The sequence below is a fragment of the Heterodontus francisci genome, chromosome 40 (assembly GCF_036365525.1).
Source record: "Heterodontus francisci isolate sHetFra1 chromosome 40, sHetFra1.hap1, whole genome shotgun sequence".
NCBI classification, from domain to species: domain Eukaryota; kingdom Metazoa; phylum Chordata; class Chondrichthyes; order Heterodontiformes; family Heterodontidae; genus Heterodontus; species Heterodontus francisci.
Window position 1 is genome coordinate 18,597,530 of NC_090410.1, and position 21,352 is coordinate 18,618,881.

Genomic DNA, 21,352 nt, shown 5'->3' on the forward strand with positions numbered 1-21,352 from the left:
GTAAACTGCAAAGCTACAGATTTCCCCAAAGACAATCACCTCATCATGTTCCATATCCATTTTTCATCTGAGCCTTTTTCATAGACAGTTTACTTAACAGCAAAAGGTATTTCACTGGATATTACATCCGTACTCATAAACTGGTCTACCCCTGCTATTTTACATGGAATTACCACGCTTTTTAGTGATTTAAACGTGTTGTCATCCCCAAACCTGAAACAGGTAGAACTGCCATATTCTTTGATCTTACTTTGGTCTTCCTTACTTAAAGAATCCATGTAACACTTTAACCAGTCCACTCCACATACCGTGGACATACACCTACAGTCTCGTACTGCACAATTGAATCTGCGACTAGGATGCTTATTCCCGGACTGAAGCTTCGAGTGACCAGTACAATTCCTTCTGATTCATCAGTAGCGTCATCCTCACCTTCCACATCGTGTGTCATCTCAAAAACCCTGTTATTCCTTTTTGGACAATGCAACGCATAATGATACTTTGAGTCACATCAGAAACACCTGTTGAGAACCCCTTGGTTGTCCCTGGGGTTCATCCTTCTGCCATAATTGCCCAATTCCTGCTGTCTGTTATAGCTGCCAAAAGGGTCTCTATCCTCATTCATTTTGTTTGTGACTCTCCTTTCATACTGATGTTTGGGCCCCATATTTGAATGGCCTCAGAATGCTGCTAGCATTGTATCCTCCATCTTCAGCGTCACCGCTGAAGAGCCCATTTGTGTCATGAAAGCGGCCGGAGAGGAATGTTTTGCTTAAAAAAATTTTCAGGGCTTCAGACATCTGATCAAAAAGCATATTTCTTTCTTTGAATCTAGCTCCAGTTAATATCAAGAGCCTATCCATGTTCGCTTTCCTAGCACATTCCAACAATTCGAAGGCAAGTACTGATTTAGGAATTTCCAAGTAGAATCACTACAACCTTGCATATAGTCAGTTAAACGACATAATATATTCTTCTATGGAAGAACCATCCATTTTTCTAACTTTATCAAAGTCCAACCATGCCTCATAGGCACTCAATAAGTCATTTTTCATATTAATGTTTTGAGATTGTCTAAACCTTTATGTCCAAATGATGAGCCTCTAGCTCTGAGAACACTTTGCCCCTGATCTTGCTTCTGGTGGGAAGCAAAAGCTATTTGCAAAAGGCTATTCCTTGCTTCCTTTTTGGTAAAGATGTAACCCCGTGTCCATTGATCAACTTCATTCCTCCATTGATCGTAAGATTTGGCTTCACAAAACAGCGGTGGAAAATCATATCCTGACACCTTCCACCCGATTTTAGTCATCTTACTTCAAAAAAAAACTCCAATTGCAGTCTTCCAAGAAAAAATTAACTCTAAGTCAAATCTCTTGTCTAAAAACAAGTCTTAGTCTCCAATCTTCACTTTTAGGCAGCCAATCTCTGCTACAAATGTTAGAGAAACTTCCATGACTGTGAAGAAGATACTGAGACTAGGATGCTTTAGTGCAGACTGTTTATTGCTTGCTTCTCCACTCCTAACAACACCAAGACACTGCTGGCTGTCACTTTATATATACATCTGAGTACAATTAACTAATCACGCAACACCTGTTCACCCTATTACCTTCAACTACTAGGTATTTAACATCCATTAACAGAACCTTGTAGACACTAACATCCTTCAACACAGTTGCAGCTCGTCAGGCACAGAGAGCTGTGGCATTTGCCTCAATGGTGGTATTCCCTCAGGAGCAGGGTGCGATCAACTGCACATATGGCCATCAAAGCCCCATTGTCTCAGGCTGCAGCATCCTTCAACAGGAAGGGGTTCCACTCATTAAACATGCAGCGGTTCCATCAGGTGTGTGCAAGATTTCCTGGCAGCTGTCAGGATCCTTTCATTCTGAGGCAGGTGCTGCAGTTGTTCTTTCCACCACGCAGACTCCGTGGATGACTCCCGGCAAACAAAGAGTACCTGATAAAGAGACGGCTGATGACCCCATTGCGACCCCCCAGACTAATGCACAGGAGCGATTCAACCGCTGCCATCTCAGCACAAGGGTCACCATTAAGGAGGCCATCAATCTCCTGAAGATGCTGTTCTGATGCCTTAACCCACTGGAGGCGGGGGGGGGGGGGGGGGTTCCCCCAGTATGCCCCTACAAGAGTTTCTCACATTGCTGCGTTCTGCTGTGCCCTGCACAACATGGCCATTCAGAGAAGAGTAGACCTGAAGGAGATCCATGGGGAAGACTGTGCTGCCTCATCAGAGGATGAGGACCAGCCGGAGGCGTGTCAGGGCCAATCAGAGATTGGACTCATGCAGCTGCACGTTGATCAGGGTGGCAGGGAAGCCCGGAATTCCCTGATTCAGGAACACGTCTGAGCACAACAGACCTTCCAATGGAAAAATCTAATCCGGACTGGCAGTTTATCCATTGCGGCCCCTATCCAGAGTACAAAGACAGATCCACTTCTCCTGGGATTTAGCACTCGATGCAGCGTGTCTTCTGCAAACGCACATGGCTCTCTTAGACCTCTCACAGGAAGGCCATAGTGACAAAGTCGCAGTTTCTCAGAACAAACAACATGACAAATGTTAGTTTTTGACCACAGCCATTTTACTCACATTAAAGTGAATGCATTGAACAAAAGGTTTATAATCTACACCCAGGTGAAACCCAATGTGATGCTGCCGCTGCTTCACTGTCCTCTTGCAAGAGCTCCTATGTGGTGCTCCCCCTGTGACTGGAGGAAATGTGGAGGCAGGCTACTCGAGAGGCTGTCCTGGCAGCTGAGATTCCCATGGTGCACTTCCTCGGGGCTGAGGTGCTTGCTGCATTTGTGCAGGGACAGCCTCAGTCATGGAGGCATGAAGCTTATCACATGTCTCAGTCAGAGGTGTGGATGGATCGGTTTCAGAAAATGTAGCACCATCTACATCATCCCTTTCTGCCTCAGGTCTTTTATGGTACGGCTGCACATCTGCCCTTAGCAGATGCATGAGAACACCTGATTGGGCGTGCGTGCATTCATGCGCCATCACTGCAACAGACCGGTCAATGCTATAGAATGCATCAGACCATCTGTTCATGCCTGTTAGCTGCTCCTGCATCCATTTGCTGAACTGCTGCATATGCACCCTCTCCATGAGGGTGGCTACTCTTTCAATGGAGGAGTTCATGCGCTCATACATTTGAGACATTGTGGTGCTTATGTCAAGAATGGGCATCTCCATTTTTTGCACAAGGTGCCACACTCAGGAAACTCTCCCATTGCTGCTCCACAAGCACCCATTTTGTATATGGTCTCTGAGGCTCAGCATCTCCGGCCGGGTAAGCATGCTGGAACTGTCCTCTGTCCTCCAATGGGGACTGCCCACAGCAGCCTCTGCCTCCATCACCTGCTCCTGTTCACATGTGCCATGATGCTCACCTTGTGCCACCTGTTTAAAAGTCGCTTGAGGTCCCATCGAAGTGCATGTATCTTCACTGATGGAGGGTGTGCTTGAGTCCTGTGATGGTGGTTCCTCCAAGTGCAAGTCTTCCTCTGAGGTAGCCATGGCCCCCTCACTCAGATGCTGCTGATCATCCAGAATCGGACCTGTGCAAGACAGTTACATCAGTTACATACGCTCCTTTGTCTCAGCAGATGCATCATCATATATCTGTCAGCACATCAAGTGGCACCTACTGGAAATGACTACACAAAGTTGGAAGCTGCTTCGAGGCACATTCATGGATCGTTCAATAAACTTTCACCCTCTCTCTGCTGAACACCAATCTTGCCATTGCCAACTTCCTGCACTACGGCCTTCCAGTGTCAAAGGCCTCCTCTTCCATGCGAGCCAATATTGCTAGATTGGCCACGCCACCCCTTGAATGACTCTCGGATGTTGTGTTATCTTTTCTCCTACAATGTAAGGATGAAGAATTCAGCTACAGTTAACCTCACCATTTGCCCATCATGATCTACAATCAGAAGTGATGATCCCATCATTGCACTGGCCCAAGGCTTACATTATCATCCTCCCAAGCATGCATAGCTTTCATCCCTTCCCTCCAGTGAGATTTGGCACTGGGAACACATCTCCTCGGTGAACCTGTGCATGCTTGCTTTGAGGCCCTCCTGCTCAGACAGTCGTGGCTGACAGCTTGGCTTTGCATCTTAATCACCTACCAAACTGCAAAAGGTTAATGAAGCACTTTCTGGACCCAAGTTCTGCTAACAACGTTGTGGCTGCTGACCTCTCTGGCGACCTCCAGCCATGCCTCCTTTGTTTGCCTGGCAGGTCTCTTCCTGCCGCTCTCCAGAAACAAAATGTTCCTCCTGGCTCAGACCCCAACTAGCATCACCTTGAGGCTGCCCTGCCACGACAGACTGCCATCTTATTAACCTGAAAGCCTGTTCCCTCAGGCCTGACACACTCTGACTGTATCCATTTTGAAGGCTGATGGGCGCGCTTTAAATGGGGCCCACTACTTCCAGCTCCTGCCTCCTTATCGCGCTCGCCATCTGTAATTTGATGGATATCACGGAGGTGACCCACTAATTGGTCGCCTCCTGCAAAATGCTGATGTGTGGCGCAATCCGACCTCCAGTGGGGTTGGGACCCAGAAATGGTCCTGATATCGGGGTGCCTGCGAACTGGGGAAAATCCAGCCCTAATTGTCAGTGTACTGTATGTGATTGATATATAAGTAGCTTTCAAACTGAAAGATTAACAGTCGCAATGTCATTGCTGCAGTCTTATTGAGAAATAATTTACAGTTCATAGTTTATAGAAATTTCTCAGCCGCTATATCGACAGCTACAAAATGTTTAAATCTGTCACACTTCAGATGTCACATTTTGTTGCCAATACAAATAATGTTGAAGAGAAAGGAAGGCAGCCATTTACTGCAGTTTTTCTGAACTTGGGCCGTGACCAGAGTTTTACACCAGCTGCCAATATCCAGAGAAATAATCACACTCTAATTGATCTTGGGTTGCATTCAAGGATTATTCTCTAGGTGACTTAAGAATGTCCCTATTATAGCAAATAGACAGTGTGGTCCTAAAGGGACACAGCATTATTCATTATTATGCACAATATGCATAACCTGATATAAAACACAAAATTAGGCTCACACTCCATTGCAGTACTGAAGGAGTGCAGCACTGTCGGAGAGGCCATCTTTCAGATGAGATGTTAAACTGAAGCCCTATCTGTCCTCTCAAGTGGACGTAAAAGATCACAGCACTATTTCAAAACAAGAGTGAGTTCTCCTCTATGTCCTGGCCAATTTTTATCCCTCAATCAACATAACTAAAAAAAAACATATTACTGGTCTTTGTCAAATTGGTGTTTGTGGAGTCTTGCTGTGGCACATTGGATACTGTGTTTCCTACATTACAACACTGACTACACTTCAGGAAGTATTTCATTGGTTAAAAAGAGGTTGAAAAGGTGAAACTGTGAATGGCGCAATATAAATGTAAGTCCTTGTTCTTTCTTTACACTGCAATTTTTTTAATATGTCGGTAAAGTGTACCTAACCAAGCAATTAATACAAAAACAAAATACTGTAGATGCTGGAAATCTCAAATAGAAACAGAAAATGCTGGTAACACTCAGTGGGTTTGGCAGCATCTGTGGGGAGAGAAACAGAGTGAACATTTCAGGTTTGTGACCTTTCTCTCCCCACAGATGCTGCATAACCTGCTGACCGGTTCCAGCATTTTCTGTTCTTATCTCACCAAGCCATTACCTTGTCGTATGGCACTTCTATTGACTCTCTTATGACTTACAGTATGGTAAAAGTAAAGAGTTCTGTTGGCGGATGATTCGTGCCTACAGCGACATGACTCAACTGACAGAAGATAAAGAAACACAGAAATGTTATGCTTTGGCTGGTAAGAAATTTAATTACTGAAACTCTAAAATTCAACAGTGTCCTCCCTGTTGAGTATGATGGTCTGAGCGAGACTGATTTGGGCATCCTAATTCATTTCCTAGTCAGCATGAGTCCACTATAACTGACATGGAATTATTACAAGGGTGGCTGATGTGGGAAATTACCATTTCACTGTGTTGAAATGAAGACTCATCATACTGTTTCCGTTCATTCTTACACAAGATCTGAAAACTGTAATTCCTTAGCTCCCTCAACCTGCCCCTTCTTCCTATAATATATAGGCCTTTCATATGAAAGCTTTGCATTACTTAAGCTCCCCTTCTTCATTTACCTCATTTTCTTTCTTCAACGTTGCAGGTTTGCTGCAATGTGGGTCTTAAAACTTGAAGCTTCTCATGCAAACAAAATTTCCTCCTCATTTCTGCCTCTCCCCCTCAAGTTTTCATCTTTCCCCTCAAGTTTTTAATTACCGCTAGACTTGACTATTCCAACTCAATCCTGGCCTCCCACATTCTGCCCTCTGTAACTTGAGATCATCCAAAACTCTGCAGCCTGTATCCTTACTCACAGCAAGATCTATTCACCCTTCACCCCCTGTGCTCGCTGGCCTACATTGGCTCCCAGACAAGCAATGCTTCGACTTCAAAATTCTCATCCTTGTTTTCAGATCGCTCCATGGCCTCACCCCTCCCTATCTCTAATCTCCTCCAGCCCCAGAACCCTCTGAGATATCTGCACTCATCTAATTCTGACCTCTTGAGCATCTCTTCTTTTAATTGCTCCACAATTGTTGGCCATGCCTTCAGCTGCCTAAGCCCAAGCTCTGGAATTCCCTCTCTAAACCTCTCCACCTCTCTTTCTTCCTTTGACACTCCTTAAACTTAACTCTTTGACCAAGCTTTTGGCCATCTGCCCTAATATCACCATATGTGGCTTGAGGTCAAATTTTGCTTCATAACACTCCTGCGAAGCACTTTGGGATGTTTTATTTCGTGAAAGGCACTATATAAAAGCAGATTTTTGTCTTTGCCCCTCAATTTTTAATCTTTCCCCACGGGTTTTTATCTTTCCCTTCGGGGTCGAGTTTTAGTTCCCCCTTGAGTTCTGTCTTTTCCCTTTGAGTTTCTGCCTTTCCTCCCTCAAGGTTCTGTCTTCTTCCCCCCCCCCGAGGTTCTGTTCCACCCCTCGAGGTTCAATCTTTTTCCCCTCAAGGTTCCCTCTTTTCCCCCTCGAGTTTCTCAGGTAGCAGCAGGACTCTGACACCTTGTCCAAGTGGCCGTTCCTCATGTGTGAGTTGTACAGTGACCATCAGTTGGTTATTCCTCCATGCATCACAATCAACCCCAATCTTGTCCTCACCTGATTTGCACATTTTCAACAGAGAACACTGGATCATAATCAGAAGCAGCAGCCCTGATGATTGTCCCACTCCATAGCCCAGTGGCACTGCTGCCAATTGTAGCACAAGTGCCTGTATCCTTGCTGAGTTTAGCCAATAGTGCAGAGCAAGAATCAAACTAGGGTTCTTCTTGGTATATATGGATCACTTCAGTTCAGGTCAGCACCCCTTACCCACTTATTCATCATTGAAATAATCTTTGAGTTTGAGCATGAGAATTTAAAGGTTTCTCTTTAACTGGTGAGTGCTATATTATTTTGCCATTGAGCAACCGGTTAGATTCAGACCATAGACAGACAGTTTGCAAGATTGAGTTTGTAAGCTCACTTACAAAGCTAAATGCTGCTACATTTAAAGGTTTCTCTTTAAGTAACATGACTTAAAATTATACTAAATCGAGTATGCTGTTATAATTTGACACTGCAGTAGTAGGAATTTAAAAATAATACAAAGGGCAGGAAAATCTGGGGAATCCATCAAGATTGTTTTCTAAATGAATACAAAACATTTTAAAATTATGATTAGCTCTGAGCAATCTGATCATGTTACATTGTATCCCTAAGTTCTCTTGTGATTTTTTTTTCCATTCCACTTTCCCTCATTCGTCGCAGGGAGAGATGAAGCAACTGCCAGTCTGCAGGACCATGGGGACAGTATAGAATGCCGCATATGGTACGGACTTATTCCTTCTTTTCTCATCCTATATTATTAGCCTAGCAGGTTAGTAAAACTAGTACAAAAAGGATAGCTCACGAAAATGTATATACTGGGATTTTTATTCTGATATGTGAAATAAGAGAACAATGCAAGTGAGGTTAGGTCAGAAAATGGGTAGTAAACTGTGGAAGCAATAGTTCTTCTGCTTGCGAGTTGTAGTAAGATTGTAAAACACACTGGCCCAGGTTTTGCTGCCAAAAAAACAGCAAATTTAATTCTGCATTACCTTTTATTACTGTGTAAATCGCCTAGCAACTTGTAGCGAGAAAAAGATCCCAAATGTTGCTGGACCATCGTTATCCTTTCAAAAATGGCAGCTTACTATCAACCTCCCCGTGAGTTTCAAGATATTGCTGTATTTGCGCTTTAATTACCAATGAAACTCAATACAGAAAGTTATAGCTGGTACTTAACAATGTAATAACCTTTTTATTAATGATGAGATTTATGTTCCTGCATTGCCACTTAATCTCTGCAGCCCAGAAAGAGAACAATTTAAACAGTGGAATCTCACTCGTAGAGGTATTAGATTTTAAAATTCTCTAACAATTAAATTTTTTAAAAACTTACATTTTTCTCTCTCTCAATTTCATCTTTCTTTCCCTCTCTTTTTTATGAACTAATTTGACTCTAATTCACCGATTTCCTTCTCTGTCATTCCTCTGCTTTTATTAATCCTTAAATCTCATAGACTGTTGGTATCATTGTTCACTAAGCTTCCAGATGCCCCTTTGCCTTCGCCACGGCGTTATCAGCTAACACTTCCAGCAACTTGCAGGGCAAAAATTTGAGCTGAAAGATGAGGGAAAAACTCTAATTAATAGGGAATGCCATGAGATGCCCTGCTGCAACAAACTCTGGGCCTTTTATTATTTCCATATAATTAGAAAACAGATGAGATCTTCCCCATGCATGTGATGATATCTCTGCTTCACCAAGATTATTAATTGTCATCTCCGGATGTCAGTTTAAACGATATTGTATTTTAATATTTGATTTTCTTTCTCTCATGATGAAGGCTTGCTGTTGTGTGTCAACATCTGCAGGACCATGACACTGAGGATAGGTGTGAAGAAAATAATGATCTCAAGGTCAGGCAAAATATTAATTGAAGTATCCTGAATGTACAAACTAGGATGACACTCCAGTGCGGTATTAGGGGAGGCTCTATTAATGGGCCTTCTGCCCTTCAGGTGATAGATCAAATCATGACTCTGCAACCTGTTCTAATGGCCACGTAAGAATTAAAGATCCCACTGTAGTATAGGAAGAAAATGGTGTTCTGGTCAATCCTTCTTTCTTAACCAACACCAACAAAAACAGATGAACAATTCAAATTATTGGTGTTCATGGGGTGTTGCCATATACAAAAGGGTTGCCATGTAAACACATTAACAAGTTAGGTCACTTCAAGTTCAATTTATGTGAAGCACTGTTACGTATAGGTGAGAAAGGTGTCGAGGGGTCCCTCTCAGCCTTCACCTGGTTTGACTGTAACAGGGTTTAATTTTTAAATACACCGTTTTTAACTCCCCCTTGGTGAATCCTTGCTCACCGCTTTCCAATTACAAGGCAAATAAACCAGCACAAACAGGCATTCTTAGGTTTAAAGAAGAAAAGTTGAAATTTATTAAACTCGAATTCGGTTAAAGCCTACATACACAACACGCCCACGCTAGCATGTATACGCGATACACACATGCAAATAGAAACAGAAAAGAGCAGATGAAAAATAAAGTGGAAAAGTTTGAGGCAATATCTTGCTTTTCGTTGGGACCCAGTATTCTTCTTGAATCTTGTTCGCTGTAGGAGACTTTTCTTTCTTGGAGTTCATGTGTCTTTATTGGATTCAGAAGCTTGTGAGAAAGAGATGGGAGCAGGCAGACAGGAAAGTCTGTGCGAGCCAGCCAGGAGAGATGATCTTAGTCCAGGAGCATTCTGCTTTTTTGCCCAAACTGTTTGTACAAATTCAAAAAACTCAGGTTGCCCAGCAGGTTAGTCCTGTGACTAGCTGGTTTGACCATGTCCGTTTGTGTATTCGGCCATCTTAGCAGTTAGCCTGGAATGCGAGCTCCCTTACCTTTAACGTCTGGTGATCAGAAGTCCATTGTGGGTTGAATGTGTCAGGGAATGGCTGCTTTGTCCTTCCAAACACTGTCTGTTAATATGCAAATGTATTTTCCAGCCATGGCTGATCTGTTTAACAAGTCCTTTCTTCACTCCTGTAACAGTTTTAAATCAATGTTCATGACAAAATTAATGTGCCTCATTCTTGACAGGTGGGGGCCAAGCATGACACCTCCACACCCAGCGGAATGAAGTGCGATTTGAGAAAAGCGCATTTCATTAAAAGGAGCGAGTGAAAAATGTAAGACACAGAAAAAAACATGCATTTCTCTCATTACTTCATAAATTCTAAAACTTATTACAGCTTGTCTTCTCTTTGTGCCAGTGCTGCTTTAACAGCCCCCTTTTTGGCATCCCAATAAACATGTTTTGTTTTGGGAAGTTTCTCTTCCGTTTGTCCATTTCCATGGCTGCCTAGGCTCTTTGTTCCTGCTGAGGTAATTATTTTTTTAAAAAGAATCAGTAGTGGGCGGGTCTATCCTGAACTCTCTTTCAGTGCTTTGTTGAGTCATGCAAAGGCTTTTGCCTTCAGGGGATGGGTGGTTCTCTTTTTTTCTGACTGTGGGGGAGGAATTTTTGCTCATCTCCCCTGTGTCTCAGAGCACGCTCCTGCCTGCAGGTATTTGTGCAGACTCCACTGCACTCCCCTGTGGCATTTCGACTAGGTGAGGCATCACCCTCACGGTTTCTGTGTCCTCCTAGAGGTCTTTCTTTGTCTCTGCAGGTTCCTGTAAATGCTGTTACCAACTCTGGTGGGGTGCTTATAGTGTCTACATTTACCTAGGAGGATGTGGGGTCTAATTTTTCACATTTTCTGGGGTTGGCTGACCGGACAGTAGGGGTTTTCATCTGGGATTCCTGCCAGACTTCCTTTAACCTGCCCTCTTGGTCGCTTTTTCCCCTTCTCTTTCTAAACTTTTGCCAGCCTTGTGCCTGCCTGTCCCCTTTTGTTCTCGGCGGGGGTCCCTTACTTTTCACCTACCCTCTGCTGGAGGGTCCTCCTAACACCAGTACAGGGGTGCAGGTTTCACTGTAGGTTGGGGTTTCCCCTCAACCTGGCACATGTGGCAACTCCTGCAGTACTCCATCACATCTTTGTGGAGTTTTGGCCAGTCAAACTGCTGTCTTATGCGGGCTTTGGTCTTTCATATACCGGCATGTACAGCCACTGTAGTCTTGTGAGCCCTTCTTAATATTTCTCTCCAGTACCTCTGTGGCACCACTAACTGGTGAACCACTGTCCACTCCTTGCTCTCAGGTCTGTGAGGAGAACTCCATGTCCTCATCAGTACCTCATTCTTTAAATAGTAGCAGTCAGGGACTCCCCCTGCTTCACTTTCAGACTGGGCAGCCTGTTCTAACTCTTGCAATACTGGGTTGGCTCGCTGAGCCTCAGTTAGGGAAAATCCATTTAATTCATTCCCTGGGTCTCCTAACTTTCCAAAGAAAGACTCAGATAGACAGACCTGGTCATCTGCCTGCAGTGTTAATTCAGTCTCCTCAGGGGGAACTGGTTTGATCATGGCCTGATCCACTACACATTCAGGGAAACTGCAGGGGTCTGTCTCCCTCCACTGCCCTGTCTGTCTGACCTCCTGCAGTCTTTCTTTCACTACTGGGGGGCTACCACCTTCAACCCCGCCAGATCATTACCTAGGAGCAGGTCAACCCCGTCCACAGGCAAACTAGGGACAATACCTACGGTCACCAGTCCCAAAACTAGATCGCACTCCAGGTGCATCCGGCGCACAGGTACAGGCATACACTACCCTCCGATACCATTCAGCACCATTTTTGGTGTTCACTGCACTCTCTGGGAGAAAGGTCAGGCCTTTTCCCAGTAAAAGGAATCTAGTGGCCCCTGTGTCCCTGAGAGGTATGAGGTTATTCTCCCTTCAGACACAAAACCCTCAGGAACCCTATTAAATTTTGCTGCACTTGCAGTGGTAGACTTCCTGGGTCTCACTCTTACTGCAGTTAAAGCCACAGCTTGTTCTTCTGTGCTTTCCATCAGGTTCTTTTTCACTGAGCGGATGTGCCCTGATTAATCCTACAGGTTTTCCTTTTAGTTTCCAGCAGTCAGCTCTTAAATGCCCTGCTTTATTATAATGGAAGCACACAGGTCTCCGGGTCTCACTCTTGCTCACAGCACCTTCCCTTTTGGCTAGAGGAGGGTCCCCTGTGTTTTCTGCTTTCCTTTCTCTCCCAGGACTGCTTGGGCTCCTATCACTTTTCCATCCTTTGTCCCTTTCAGATTTGTGGGAATGACTAGGAAAGGTTCCCCCCGGGAAACTGACTTATGAATTAAAGCAAACTCATCGGCCAGGATGGCCGCTTATCAGGCTCTTTACATGGGTCTTTATGGAGAGTGGGAGAGAGTGTTTAAATTCCTGCAACAGAATTACTTCTCTGAGATTCTCATAGTTGATCTGTACTTTAAGAACCCTCAGCCACTGGTCAAAAGCCAGTTGCTCACTTCTTTCAAACTCCAGATAAGTTTGATTAGCTTGCTTCTTCATGGTTGTAAACATTTGGCGAGAGGCTTCAGATACTAATTCATATGCCCCGAGGATAGCATTTTTGGTCAGTTCATAATTTGATGAACTCTCATCTGGCAACAGGGAATAAACCTCATGGGCTTTTCCAGTTAGCTTGTTTTGTAGTAAAAGAGGCCAGGTCTCAGCTGGCCATTTTAGCTGCCTTGCCAGTTTCTCAAAGGACACAAAAAACTTCTACATCCTCCTCATTGAATTTTGGAATTATTTGAGCTAGTTTTAACAATTTTGTACCCAGCCCTGAATTATGCTCCTCCATATTGGCCGTGTTTTCACTGGGGATAGCCCAGCAGGTTAGTCCTGTGACTAGCTGGTTTGACCATGTCCGTTTGTGTATTCGGCCATCTTTGCAGTCAGCCTGGAATGCGAGCTCCCCCACCTTCAACGTCCGTGATCAAAAGCCTATTGTGGGTTGAATCTGTCAGAAGATGGCTGCTTTGTCCTTCCAAATACTGTCTGTTAATATGCAAATGTCTTTTCCAGCCATGGCTGATCTGTTTAACAAGTCCTTTCTTCACTTCAGTAACAGTTTAAAATCAATGTTCATGACAAAATTAATGTGCCTCATTCTTGGCAGTTCGGGGCCTAGCATGACAAGCACTTTGAGATATTGCTGCTGCTAAATAAAAGCAAGTCATTATTTCTTTCAACTGGAATTTGTTCCTTCTAAATTATCTCCAAGGCAAGGATTTTATTCTGTTGGGTGGGAATGACGACATCCGGAAAAGGCGATGCCAAGATCCCCGCATCACCTCTTCTGTGGAAGGCCCACCAAATCTAGTGCCAATCAGGCACTTAAGTGGACTGCGGTGGGCTTTCCACGTGATCCTGTCACTGGAAGTCCCACCCTTGGAGAGATGACGGCCAATCAGAGGCTGGCAGCGGCAATGCCACTGCGGAGGCGGTAGATGCTGCCGGAGGAGCACCTACCGGAAGCTCAGGAGCGGTGCTGGACTCAGGCCACAGGTAGGTTGGGGTGGGAGGGGCGGGGTGAGGGTTGCGGGGGAGGGTGTGTAGGGGGGGGTCGGCAGCAAGGGCAGGGGAGTGGCTCTCAGGGGCTCCCTCCCACTTCCCGATGCCAGGTCCCTCAAACAGGCACTAAGTGCCTTTTATCGAGGGACCCCTCAACCTCCCCCACCACCCTGGAGTCGGGAAGCAGCCTGCATGGATTTTCGTGGCTTGCTTCCCATGCGGCAACAGAGCCACTCGCCACATGGCTAATTGTGGCGGTGGGTTGAGGCCCTTAATTGGGGGTTAATTGCCCAGTTAAGGGCCTCATTTGGCAGCGGGGTGGGAAGGCTGTTAACAAGTCTTCCGACCCCTGACTAAATTTTGGTGGAGGTGGGATAGCGGTGGAACCCCACCCCACCACCACCATCCCACCTGATTTTATGCTCTCCCCGCCTCCAAACCCACATAAAATTCCCCTCCCAAGTGTTTAATTTTCTCTGTGCATTTTTCGCACGAAGGTTAAAACATCCTTATTAACCAGTCCATTAAGAACAGCCCCAGACTCGGGCTGTTGCACATTTTGGTGCATTTCCTAGGGCTATAATCTGTCAGTAACAGAGCCCCAAGCAAGTAATAATGTAAGTGCAGGATAAAGTATAATTCTAATGCAAGTTATCCTGTATTATTATCAACAGACACATTTAAAAATCTGAGAAATGTCAGTGAAAACTCCAATAAAAGGAATCACTATGTTTTACAGCTGACTGTTAGGGACGTGCTGATTAAGTTTAGTTTAGTTTAGTTTAGAGATACAGCACTGAAACAGGCCCTTCGGCCCACCGAGTCTGTGCCGACCATCAACCACCCATTTATACTAATCCTACACTAATCCCATATTCCTACCACATCCCCACCTATATATTTCCCTACCACCTACCTATACTAGGGGCAATTTATAATGGCCAATTAACCTATCAACCTGCAAGTCTTTGGCATGTGGGAGGAAACCGGAGCACCCGGAGGAAACCCACGCAGACACAGGGAGAACTTGCAAACTCCGCACAGGCAGTACCCAGAATTGAACCCGGGTCCCTGGAGCTGTGAGGCTGCGGTGCTAACCACTGCGCCACTGTCCCCCGCCATGTTTTCTTTCCTAATCCTGAAGGTGGTGACAATGATGGGGTAAGATTGCATGGGCTCCAGCCATTCAATGGCATGTCACCCAAATGAGCCTAGACGGTGAGTGTTGACAGATTGCCAGCAGGTTTAGTCCACTGCTGTTTGTAGAAATAATGACACCATTAAAGTTGACATTTGGATAACAATGGTTGACACAGCTAAAACTGCCCAATAGATGGTGGCCACGGCAGCACTTATCATCACCTGCACCTGTTCGGAAAATTACCCCATATGTAAACTGTTGGGTTGAGCAACTTCATATTCATGAATATGTGAAAAAGTACAGGAAAAGACCAGCTGGTCCACTGGACATGTCCCATACAATCATGATGTGACTGAGCATCATGATTCCCAATGCTTTCCCCTCCCACCCATCAGCATTCACATGATTTTCTGACAGGCATAAAAACAGAGAAAAATACCCTGGGCCAATTCAGGGGAAAGAAATCTGGAAATCTCCTCTGAGGACACAAAACTGATGAAAATGAATTGTAGGAGACCACAGCAATCGGGAGACACATCTCACAGCACACCCGCCCCCTCGCCCCCCACCCAGTCCACCTACCTTTTATGCACTGTGATGTCAGCCATGGTTGTGAACCTGTCCAGCTTCCTTTTGAATGCAGTGGATATGACAACTTTTTAAAAAAAAATTTCCTGACATTTAGCCTAGTTCTGTACTTACATAAGTTATACACACATTTCCTGGTTTCCCCTAACCTATCTAAAGTAGTATAACTGCTTGGGCATAATCTAGTCCCTTTGTTATTTTAAAGAGCTCAATCAAATCATCTGGAAGTCTAGGTTTTTTGAGATTAAAACGATCCAGCCTTCAAAGCCTATTTTCTGGTAACTGACAGCCTTTAAGCTAGGTATCAATTTAACAGTCCACCACAAGCTTTTCCAGGGCCTCTAGATCACCCACCATGTGACCAAAACTGGACACAGTCTTCTAGATGAGGTCAAACCAGGGTCTTAAACAGGGACAATATAGTACTCTAGTTTTTTTAAATTGGATTCTCATAGAGTCATTATGACACGGAAGGAGGCCATTCGGCCCATCAAGTCCATTCTGGCTCTCCAGTCCAGTCAGTCCCAATCCCCTGCTCTATCGCAGTAGCCCTGCAAGTTTATTTCCCTCAAGTGCCCATCCGGTTTCCTTTTGAAATCATTCATCATCTCTGCTTCCACTGCCCTCATAGGCAGCGAGTTCCAGGTCATTACCACTCGCTGCGTAAAAAAGTTCTTCCGCACATCCCCCCCTTACATCTCTTGCCCAAAACCTTAAATCTGTGTCCCCAAGTCCATGTAAAATCAGCTAATGGGAACAGCTTTTCTTTGTCTGCCTTATCTAAACCTGTCTTAATCTCAGTCTCCTTTGCTCCAAGGAGAACAACTTTAGCTTCTCCAACTTAATCTTGTAGTTAAAATCCCTCATTCCTGGAACCATTATGATAAATCTTCTCTGCACCCTCTCAAAGACCTTCACATCCTTCCTAAAAGGCAGTGACCAGAACTGGACGCATTACTCTAGTCTAGTTTAATGGTGACCATGAAATTATCGTTGATTGTTGTAAAAACCCATCTGGTTCACTGATGTCCTTTAGGGAAGGAAATCTGCTGAACTTACCTGGTCTGGCCTACATGTGACTCCAGACCCACAGCAATTTGGTCGACTTTTAAAATGCCCTCTGAAATGGCCTAGCAAGCCACTCAGGGCAATTAAGGATGGACAATAAATGCTGGCCTAGCCCAGTGACGCCTACATCCCACAAACAAATAAAACCTCTAGTTGTAGCCCAACCAGAACTTTATAATGGTTCAGCATAACTTTCCTGCTTTTGTACTCAATATCTCTAATTATAAAGCCCAAGATCTCATATATTTTCGAACTACTCTCTCAATATGCCCTGCCACCTTCACAGATCCGTGCATGTGGACCCCAAGGTCCCTTTGTCCCTGCACACTCTTTAGAACCGTACCATTTACTCTGTATTGCCTTTCCATATCCCTTTTGCCAAAATGCAACACCTCACATTTCTCTGTATTAAATTCCATCTACCATTTGTCTGCCCATTCTGCTAACTTATCTATGTCCGGGTGCAGGCGGTTCATATCATCCTCACTGTCTGCCACACCTCCAAGTTTGGTATCATTGGCAAATTTTGAAGTTTTATTCTGTATTCCAATATCCTAGTCATTTATGTAAATCAAAAAAAACACTGACCCTTGGTGAACACCACTGTCTACCATCCTCGAGTCTGAAAAATGACCATTTACTATGACTCACTGTTTTCTGTCCTTAAGCCAGTTTTTTTATTCAAGCTGAAACTGACCCTTCTATTCTATGAGCTTCAATTTTGTTAACCAGCCTTTTGTGTGGTACTTTGTCAAAGGCTTTCTTAAAATCCATATAGGCAACATCCATTGCTTTCCCTTCATCTACTTTCTCTGTTACTTCATCAAAAATATCAATTAGATTAGTCAAGCATGATCTGTCTTTTACAAATCCGTGCTGGCTCTCCTTAACTCAAATCTCTCCAAGTGCCTGTTGATTTTTTTTCTTGATTATTGTTTTTTAACCCTTACCCACCACAGATGTTAAACTGATAGGCTTGTAGTTACTAGGAATGCCCTTACACCCTTTCTTGAATAAAGGTGTCACTCTGGAACCTCCTCCCCGCCCCCCTTCCCCCACCACTGTATCTAGGGAAGATTGGCATATTATGACAAGCACTTCCGCTATCTCCACACCCACTTACTTTAGCAACCTGGGATACAAGCCATCCAGACCAGTTGACTTATCCACGCGAAGCATAGCCAGCCTTTGCAGCACATCCTGCCAATCAATTTTCACCTCATGCATTACCTCTACAATCTCCGCTTCTCCTGATATTTTGTCAGTGTCCTCTTCCTCAGTAAACACCGATACAAGGTACTCATTAAGTATTCTAGCCTTGCCCTGCACCTCTAAGGATATATCACCCTCTTTGTCCCTAATAGGCCTCACCCCATTTCTAACTGCCTGCTTACTATTTATATACCAGAACAAGATTTTTGGATTCCCTTTTATGTTAACTGCCATTCTATTCTCTCATTCTCTCTTTGCCAGACATATTTTCCTCGCGCAACTCTCAACTTAGAGTCATAGAGTTGGCCTGGTTCCCGCTTGAAGAATTCACCTGACATGCATCATGCACTTTTTTTTTGTTTCATCATATTCTCTATCTCCCACATCATCCAAAGATGTTTCCCTTACCTTTTGCCCTTGTTGAAATGTACCTAGCCTGTACCTGAAAAGTCACCTCCTTAAAGATCACCTATTGTTCCATTACAGTTTTTCTGTCAATCTTTGGTTCCATTTTACCCTGGCTAGATCCACCCTCATCCCATTGAGGTTACCCCTCTTCCAATGTAGAAGTTCTACTTTAGATTGTTCCTTGTTCTTCTCCATTGCTAATCTAAACCTTATGATACAGTCACTCTTACCCAAGTGTTTCCCTGCAGACACTTGGTACTCTTGGCCTGCCTCATTCCCCAGCATCAGATCCAACAATGCCTCCTTCCTAGTTGGGCCAAGAACATACTGGTCAAGGAAATTTCCCTGAACACATTTCAGAAATTCCTCCAACTCCTTACCCTTTACTGTAACATTATCCCAGTCAATCTTTGGGTAATTAAAGTCCCCCAGTATCACCACTCTATAGCTCTTGCACATCTCTGTCATTTCCTCTGTCTCTCTCTCTCTCACTATTTGGAGGCATACAGAATACCCCTAGTAATGTCATCATCCCCTTTTTGCTTCACAATGCTAATGAAATGGATTCAGTCTTTGCCCCCTCAAGGATATCCTCTCTTTCCAACACTACACTGTCTTCCCAAATCAGCACTGCCACCTTACCTTCCTTTTATCCTTCCCTATCTTTTCTGAACACTTTGTATCCTTGAATATTAAGCACCTAGTCCTCACCATTTTAAGCCACGTTTCCATTATTGCCATTACATCATATTCCCACACAGATATTTGTGCTTGTAGCTCACCAATCCTATTCACCACATTTTGTGTATTTACATACATGCATTGTAAACCTGGATTTATACTCTTCATAGTCCTTCCTAGTCTGCTCCTATCTAATATGGTACTATATCCTTCTTTAGTATGATCCAACACACTCACTCCTTTATGCAAATTATTCCTCTATTCTACTTCTATATGCTGGTGCCCATTCCCCTGCCAGTTTAGTTTAAAACCTCCACAATCACACTACTGAACCTCCCGAGTGGACATTGACCATTGATTCTGTTGCGGTGCCTCCTGCCCCAAAACTGGTCCCAAGGTCCTAAGAATCTGAAGCCCTCTGTCCTGCACCATGCCTCAAGGCACGCATTGATCCTCCTTATCTTCCTGTTTATACTTTTGCTAGTGCATGACACTGGGAGTAATCCAGAGATTACAACCTTCGAGGTCCTACTTTTTTACTTCCTCCCCAGCTCCTGAAAATCTGACCGTAGGACCTCAATACTTTTTATCTTTGTTGTTGGTACCGACATGTACCACAACTTCTGTTTCACTCCCTTCCTCCTGCAGAATATTATACACCCTCAATGATGTCCTTTACTCTGGCACAAGGAGGAAACAGACCATGCGCAACTTACGATGACGGTTGCAGAAGTGCCTGTCTGCCCTCCTAATTATGGGATCTCCTATGACGACTGAATTGCTATTCTTTGCTGTTCCCTTCTGTGCAGTCCCTTGCCCATTTGTGCCATAGTCTGGACTGCACTCTTTCAAGATATCGTCACTCCCAGCAGTCTGCAAAGCTATGTACCGGTTTGAGAGTGGCACACACCCCAAAGAGTCCTGCGCTTCCTGCCTCTTCCTATTCTTACAGATGGGTACCCATCCACTATCCTGAACTCTCACTGCCTGTGGAGTGACCACCTCCTTGAACATATGATCCAGGAAACTCTCCAGCTCCCTGGTGCTCCGCAGTGACTGCAGCTGCCCCTCAAGCTCAGAGATCCTGAGCTCAAGCTCACGCAGCGGAAGACGCATCCTACACATGTGATTCCCCCAAGACACATGAGGAGTCCTGAAGTTTCTTATGAATTAGGAGCAGGAGTAGGCCATTCGGCCTCTCGAGCCTGCCTCACCATTTGATAAGATCATGGCTGATCTGACTGCAGCGTCAACTCTACTTTCCTGTCTAGGCACTATAACCTTTGACTCCCTTGTCAATCAAGAATCTGTGTAATTCAGCCTTAAAGATATTCAATGACCATGCCTCCACTGCTCTCTGGGGAAGAGAATTCCACAGACTAACAACCCTGTAAGAGATAAACATTTTCCTCGTCTCCATCTTAAATGGGAGACCCCTCATTTTTAAACTGTGTCCCCTAATTCTAGTTTCTCCTATAAGGGGAAACATCCTCTCAGCATTCACACTGTCAAGTCTCCTCAGGATCTTCTACGTTTTAATAAGATCACCTCTTATTCTTCTGAACTCCAATGGATACAGGCCTAACCTGTCCAGCCTTTGCTGACAAGATAACCCCTTCATCCCAGCAATCAGTTGAGTGAACCTTCTCTGAACTGCTTCCAATACAATTATATCCTTAAGTAAGGAGATCAAAACTGTACGCAGTACTCCAGATCTGGTCTCACCAATGCCCCATAACTGTAGAACAGCTTCCCTACTTATATATTCCATTCCCCTTGCAATAAATGACAACATTCCATTTGTCTTCCAAATCACTTGCCGTGCAATCTCTCTATTTAAATAATATACTGCTTCTCTGTTTTTCCTGCTAAAGTGGACACGTTCACTTTTACCTATGTTATACTCTTATCTGCCAAATTTTTACCCAGTCACATAACCTGTCTATATCTGTTTGCAGACTCTTTATGTCCTCTTCACAACTTACACTCCGACCTATCTTTGTGTCATCAGCAAATTTAGCAACCATACATTCAGTCCCTTCATCCAAATCATTAATATAGATTGTAAACATAGAAACATAGAAAATAGGAGCAGGAGTAGGCCATTCGGCCCTTCAAGCCTGTTCCGCCATTCATTTTGATCATGGCCGATCATCCAACTCAGTAACCTGTTCCCGCTTTCGCCCAATACCCTTTGATCCCTTTAGACCCAAGAGCTATATCTAACTCCTTCTTGAAAACATACAATGTTTTGGCCTCAACTGCTTTCTGTGGTAGTGAATTCCACAGGCTCACCACTCTCTGGGTGAAGTAATTTCTCCTCATCTCAGTCTGAAAGGTTTACCCCGTATCCTTACACTATGACCCCTAGTTCTGGACTCCCCCACCATCGGGAACATCCTTCCCGCATCTACCCTGTCAAGTCCTGTTAGAATTTTATACGTTTCTATGATATCCCCCCTCACTCTTCTGAACTCCAGCGAATAGAATCCTAACTGACTCAATCACTCCTCATACGTCAGTCCCGCCATCCCAGGATTCAGTCTGGTAAACCTTCGCTGCACTCCCTCTATAGCAAGAACATCCTTCCTCAGATAAGGAG

The 21,352-nt window shown here is 44.4% G+C and overlaps 1 protein-coding gene across 3 annotated transcripts in view; it reads left to right on the forward strand.

Moving 5' to 3' along the window:
* The window catches only part of LOC137353229 (regulator of microtubule dynamics protein 3-like), an 80,438-nt gene that overhangs the window by 16,341 nt on the left and 42,745 nt on the right, over window positions 1-21,352 (forward strand). For all 3 annotated transcript variants that reach the window (XR_010969820.1, XR_010969819.1, XM_068019306.1), the window contains exons 4-6: window positions 5,778-5,880; window positions 7,893-7,953; window positions 9,017-9,089. Coding sequence is in view for 1 of the 3 variants with exons in the window: in XM_068019306.1 (XP_067875407.1) it covers window positions 5,778-5,880; window positions 7,893-7,953; window positions 9,017-9,089 (237 nt within the window). In the remaining 2 variants the exon portion in view is untranslated. The remainder of the gene's footprint in view (window positions 1-5,777; window positions 5,881-7,892; window positions 7,954-9,016; window positions 9,090-21,352) is intronic.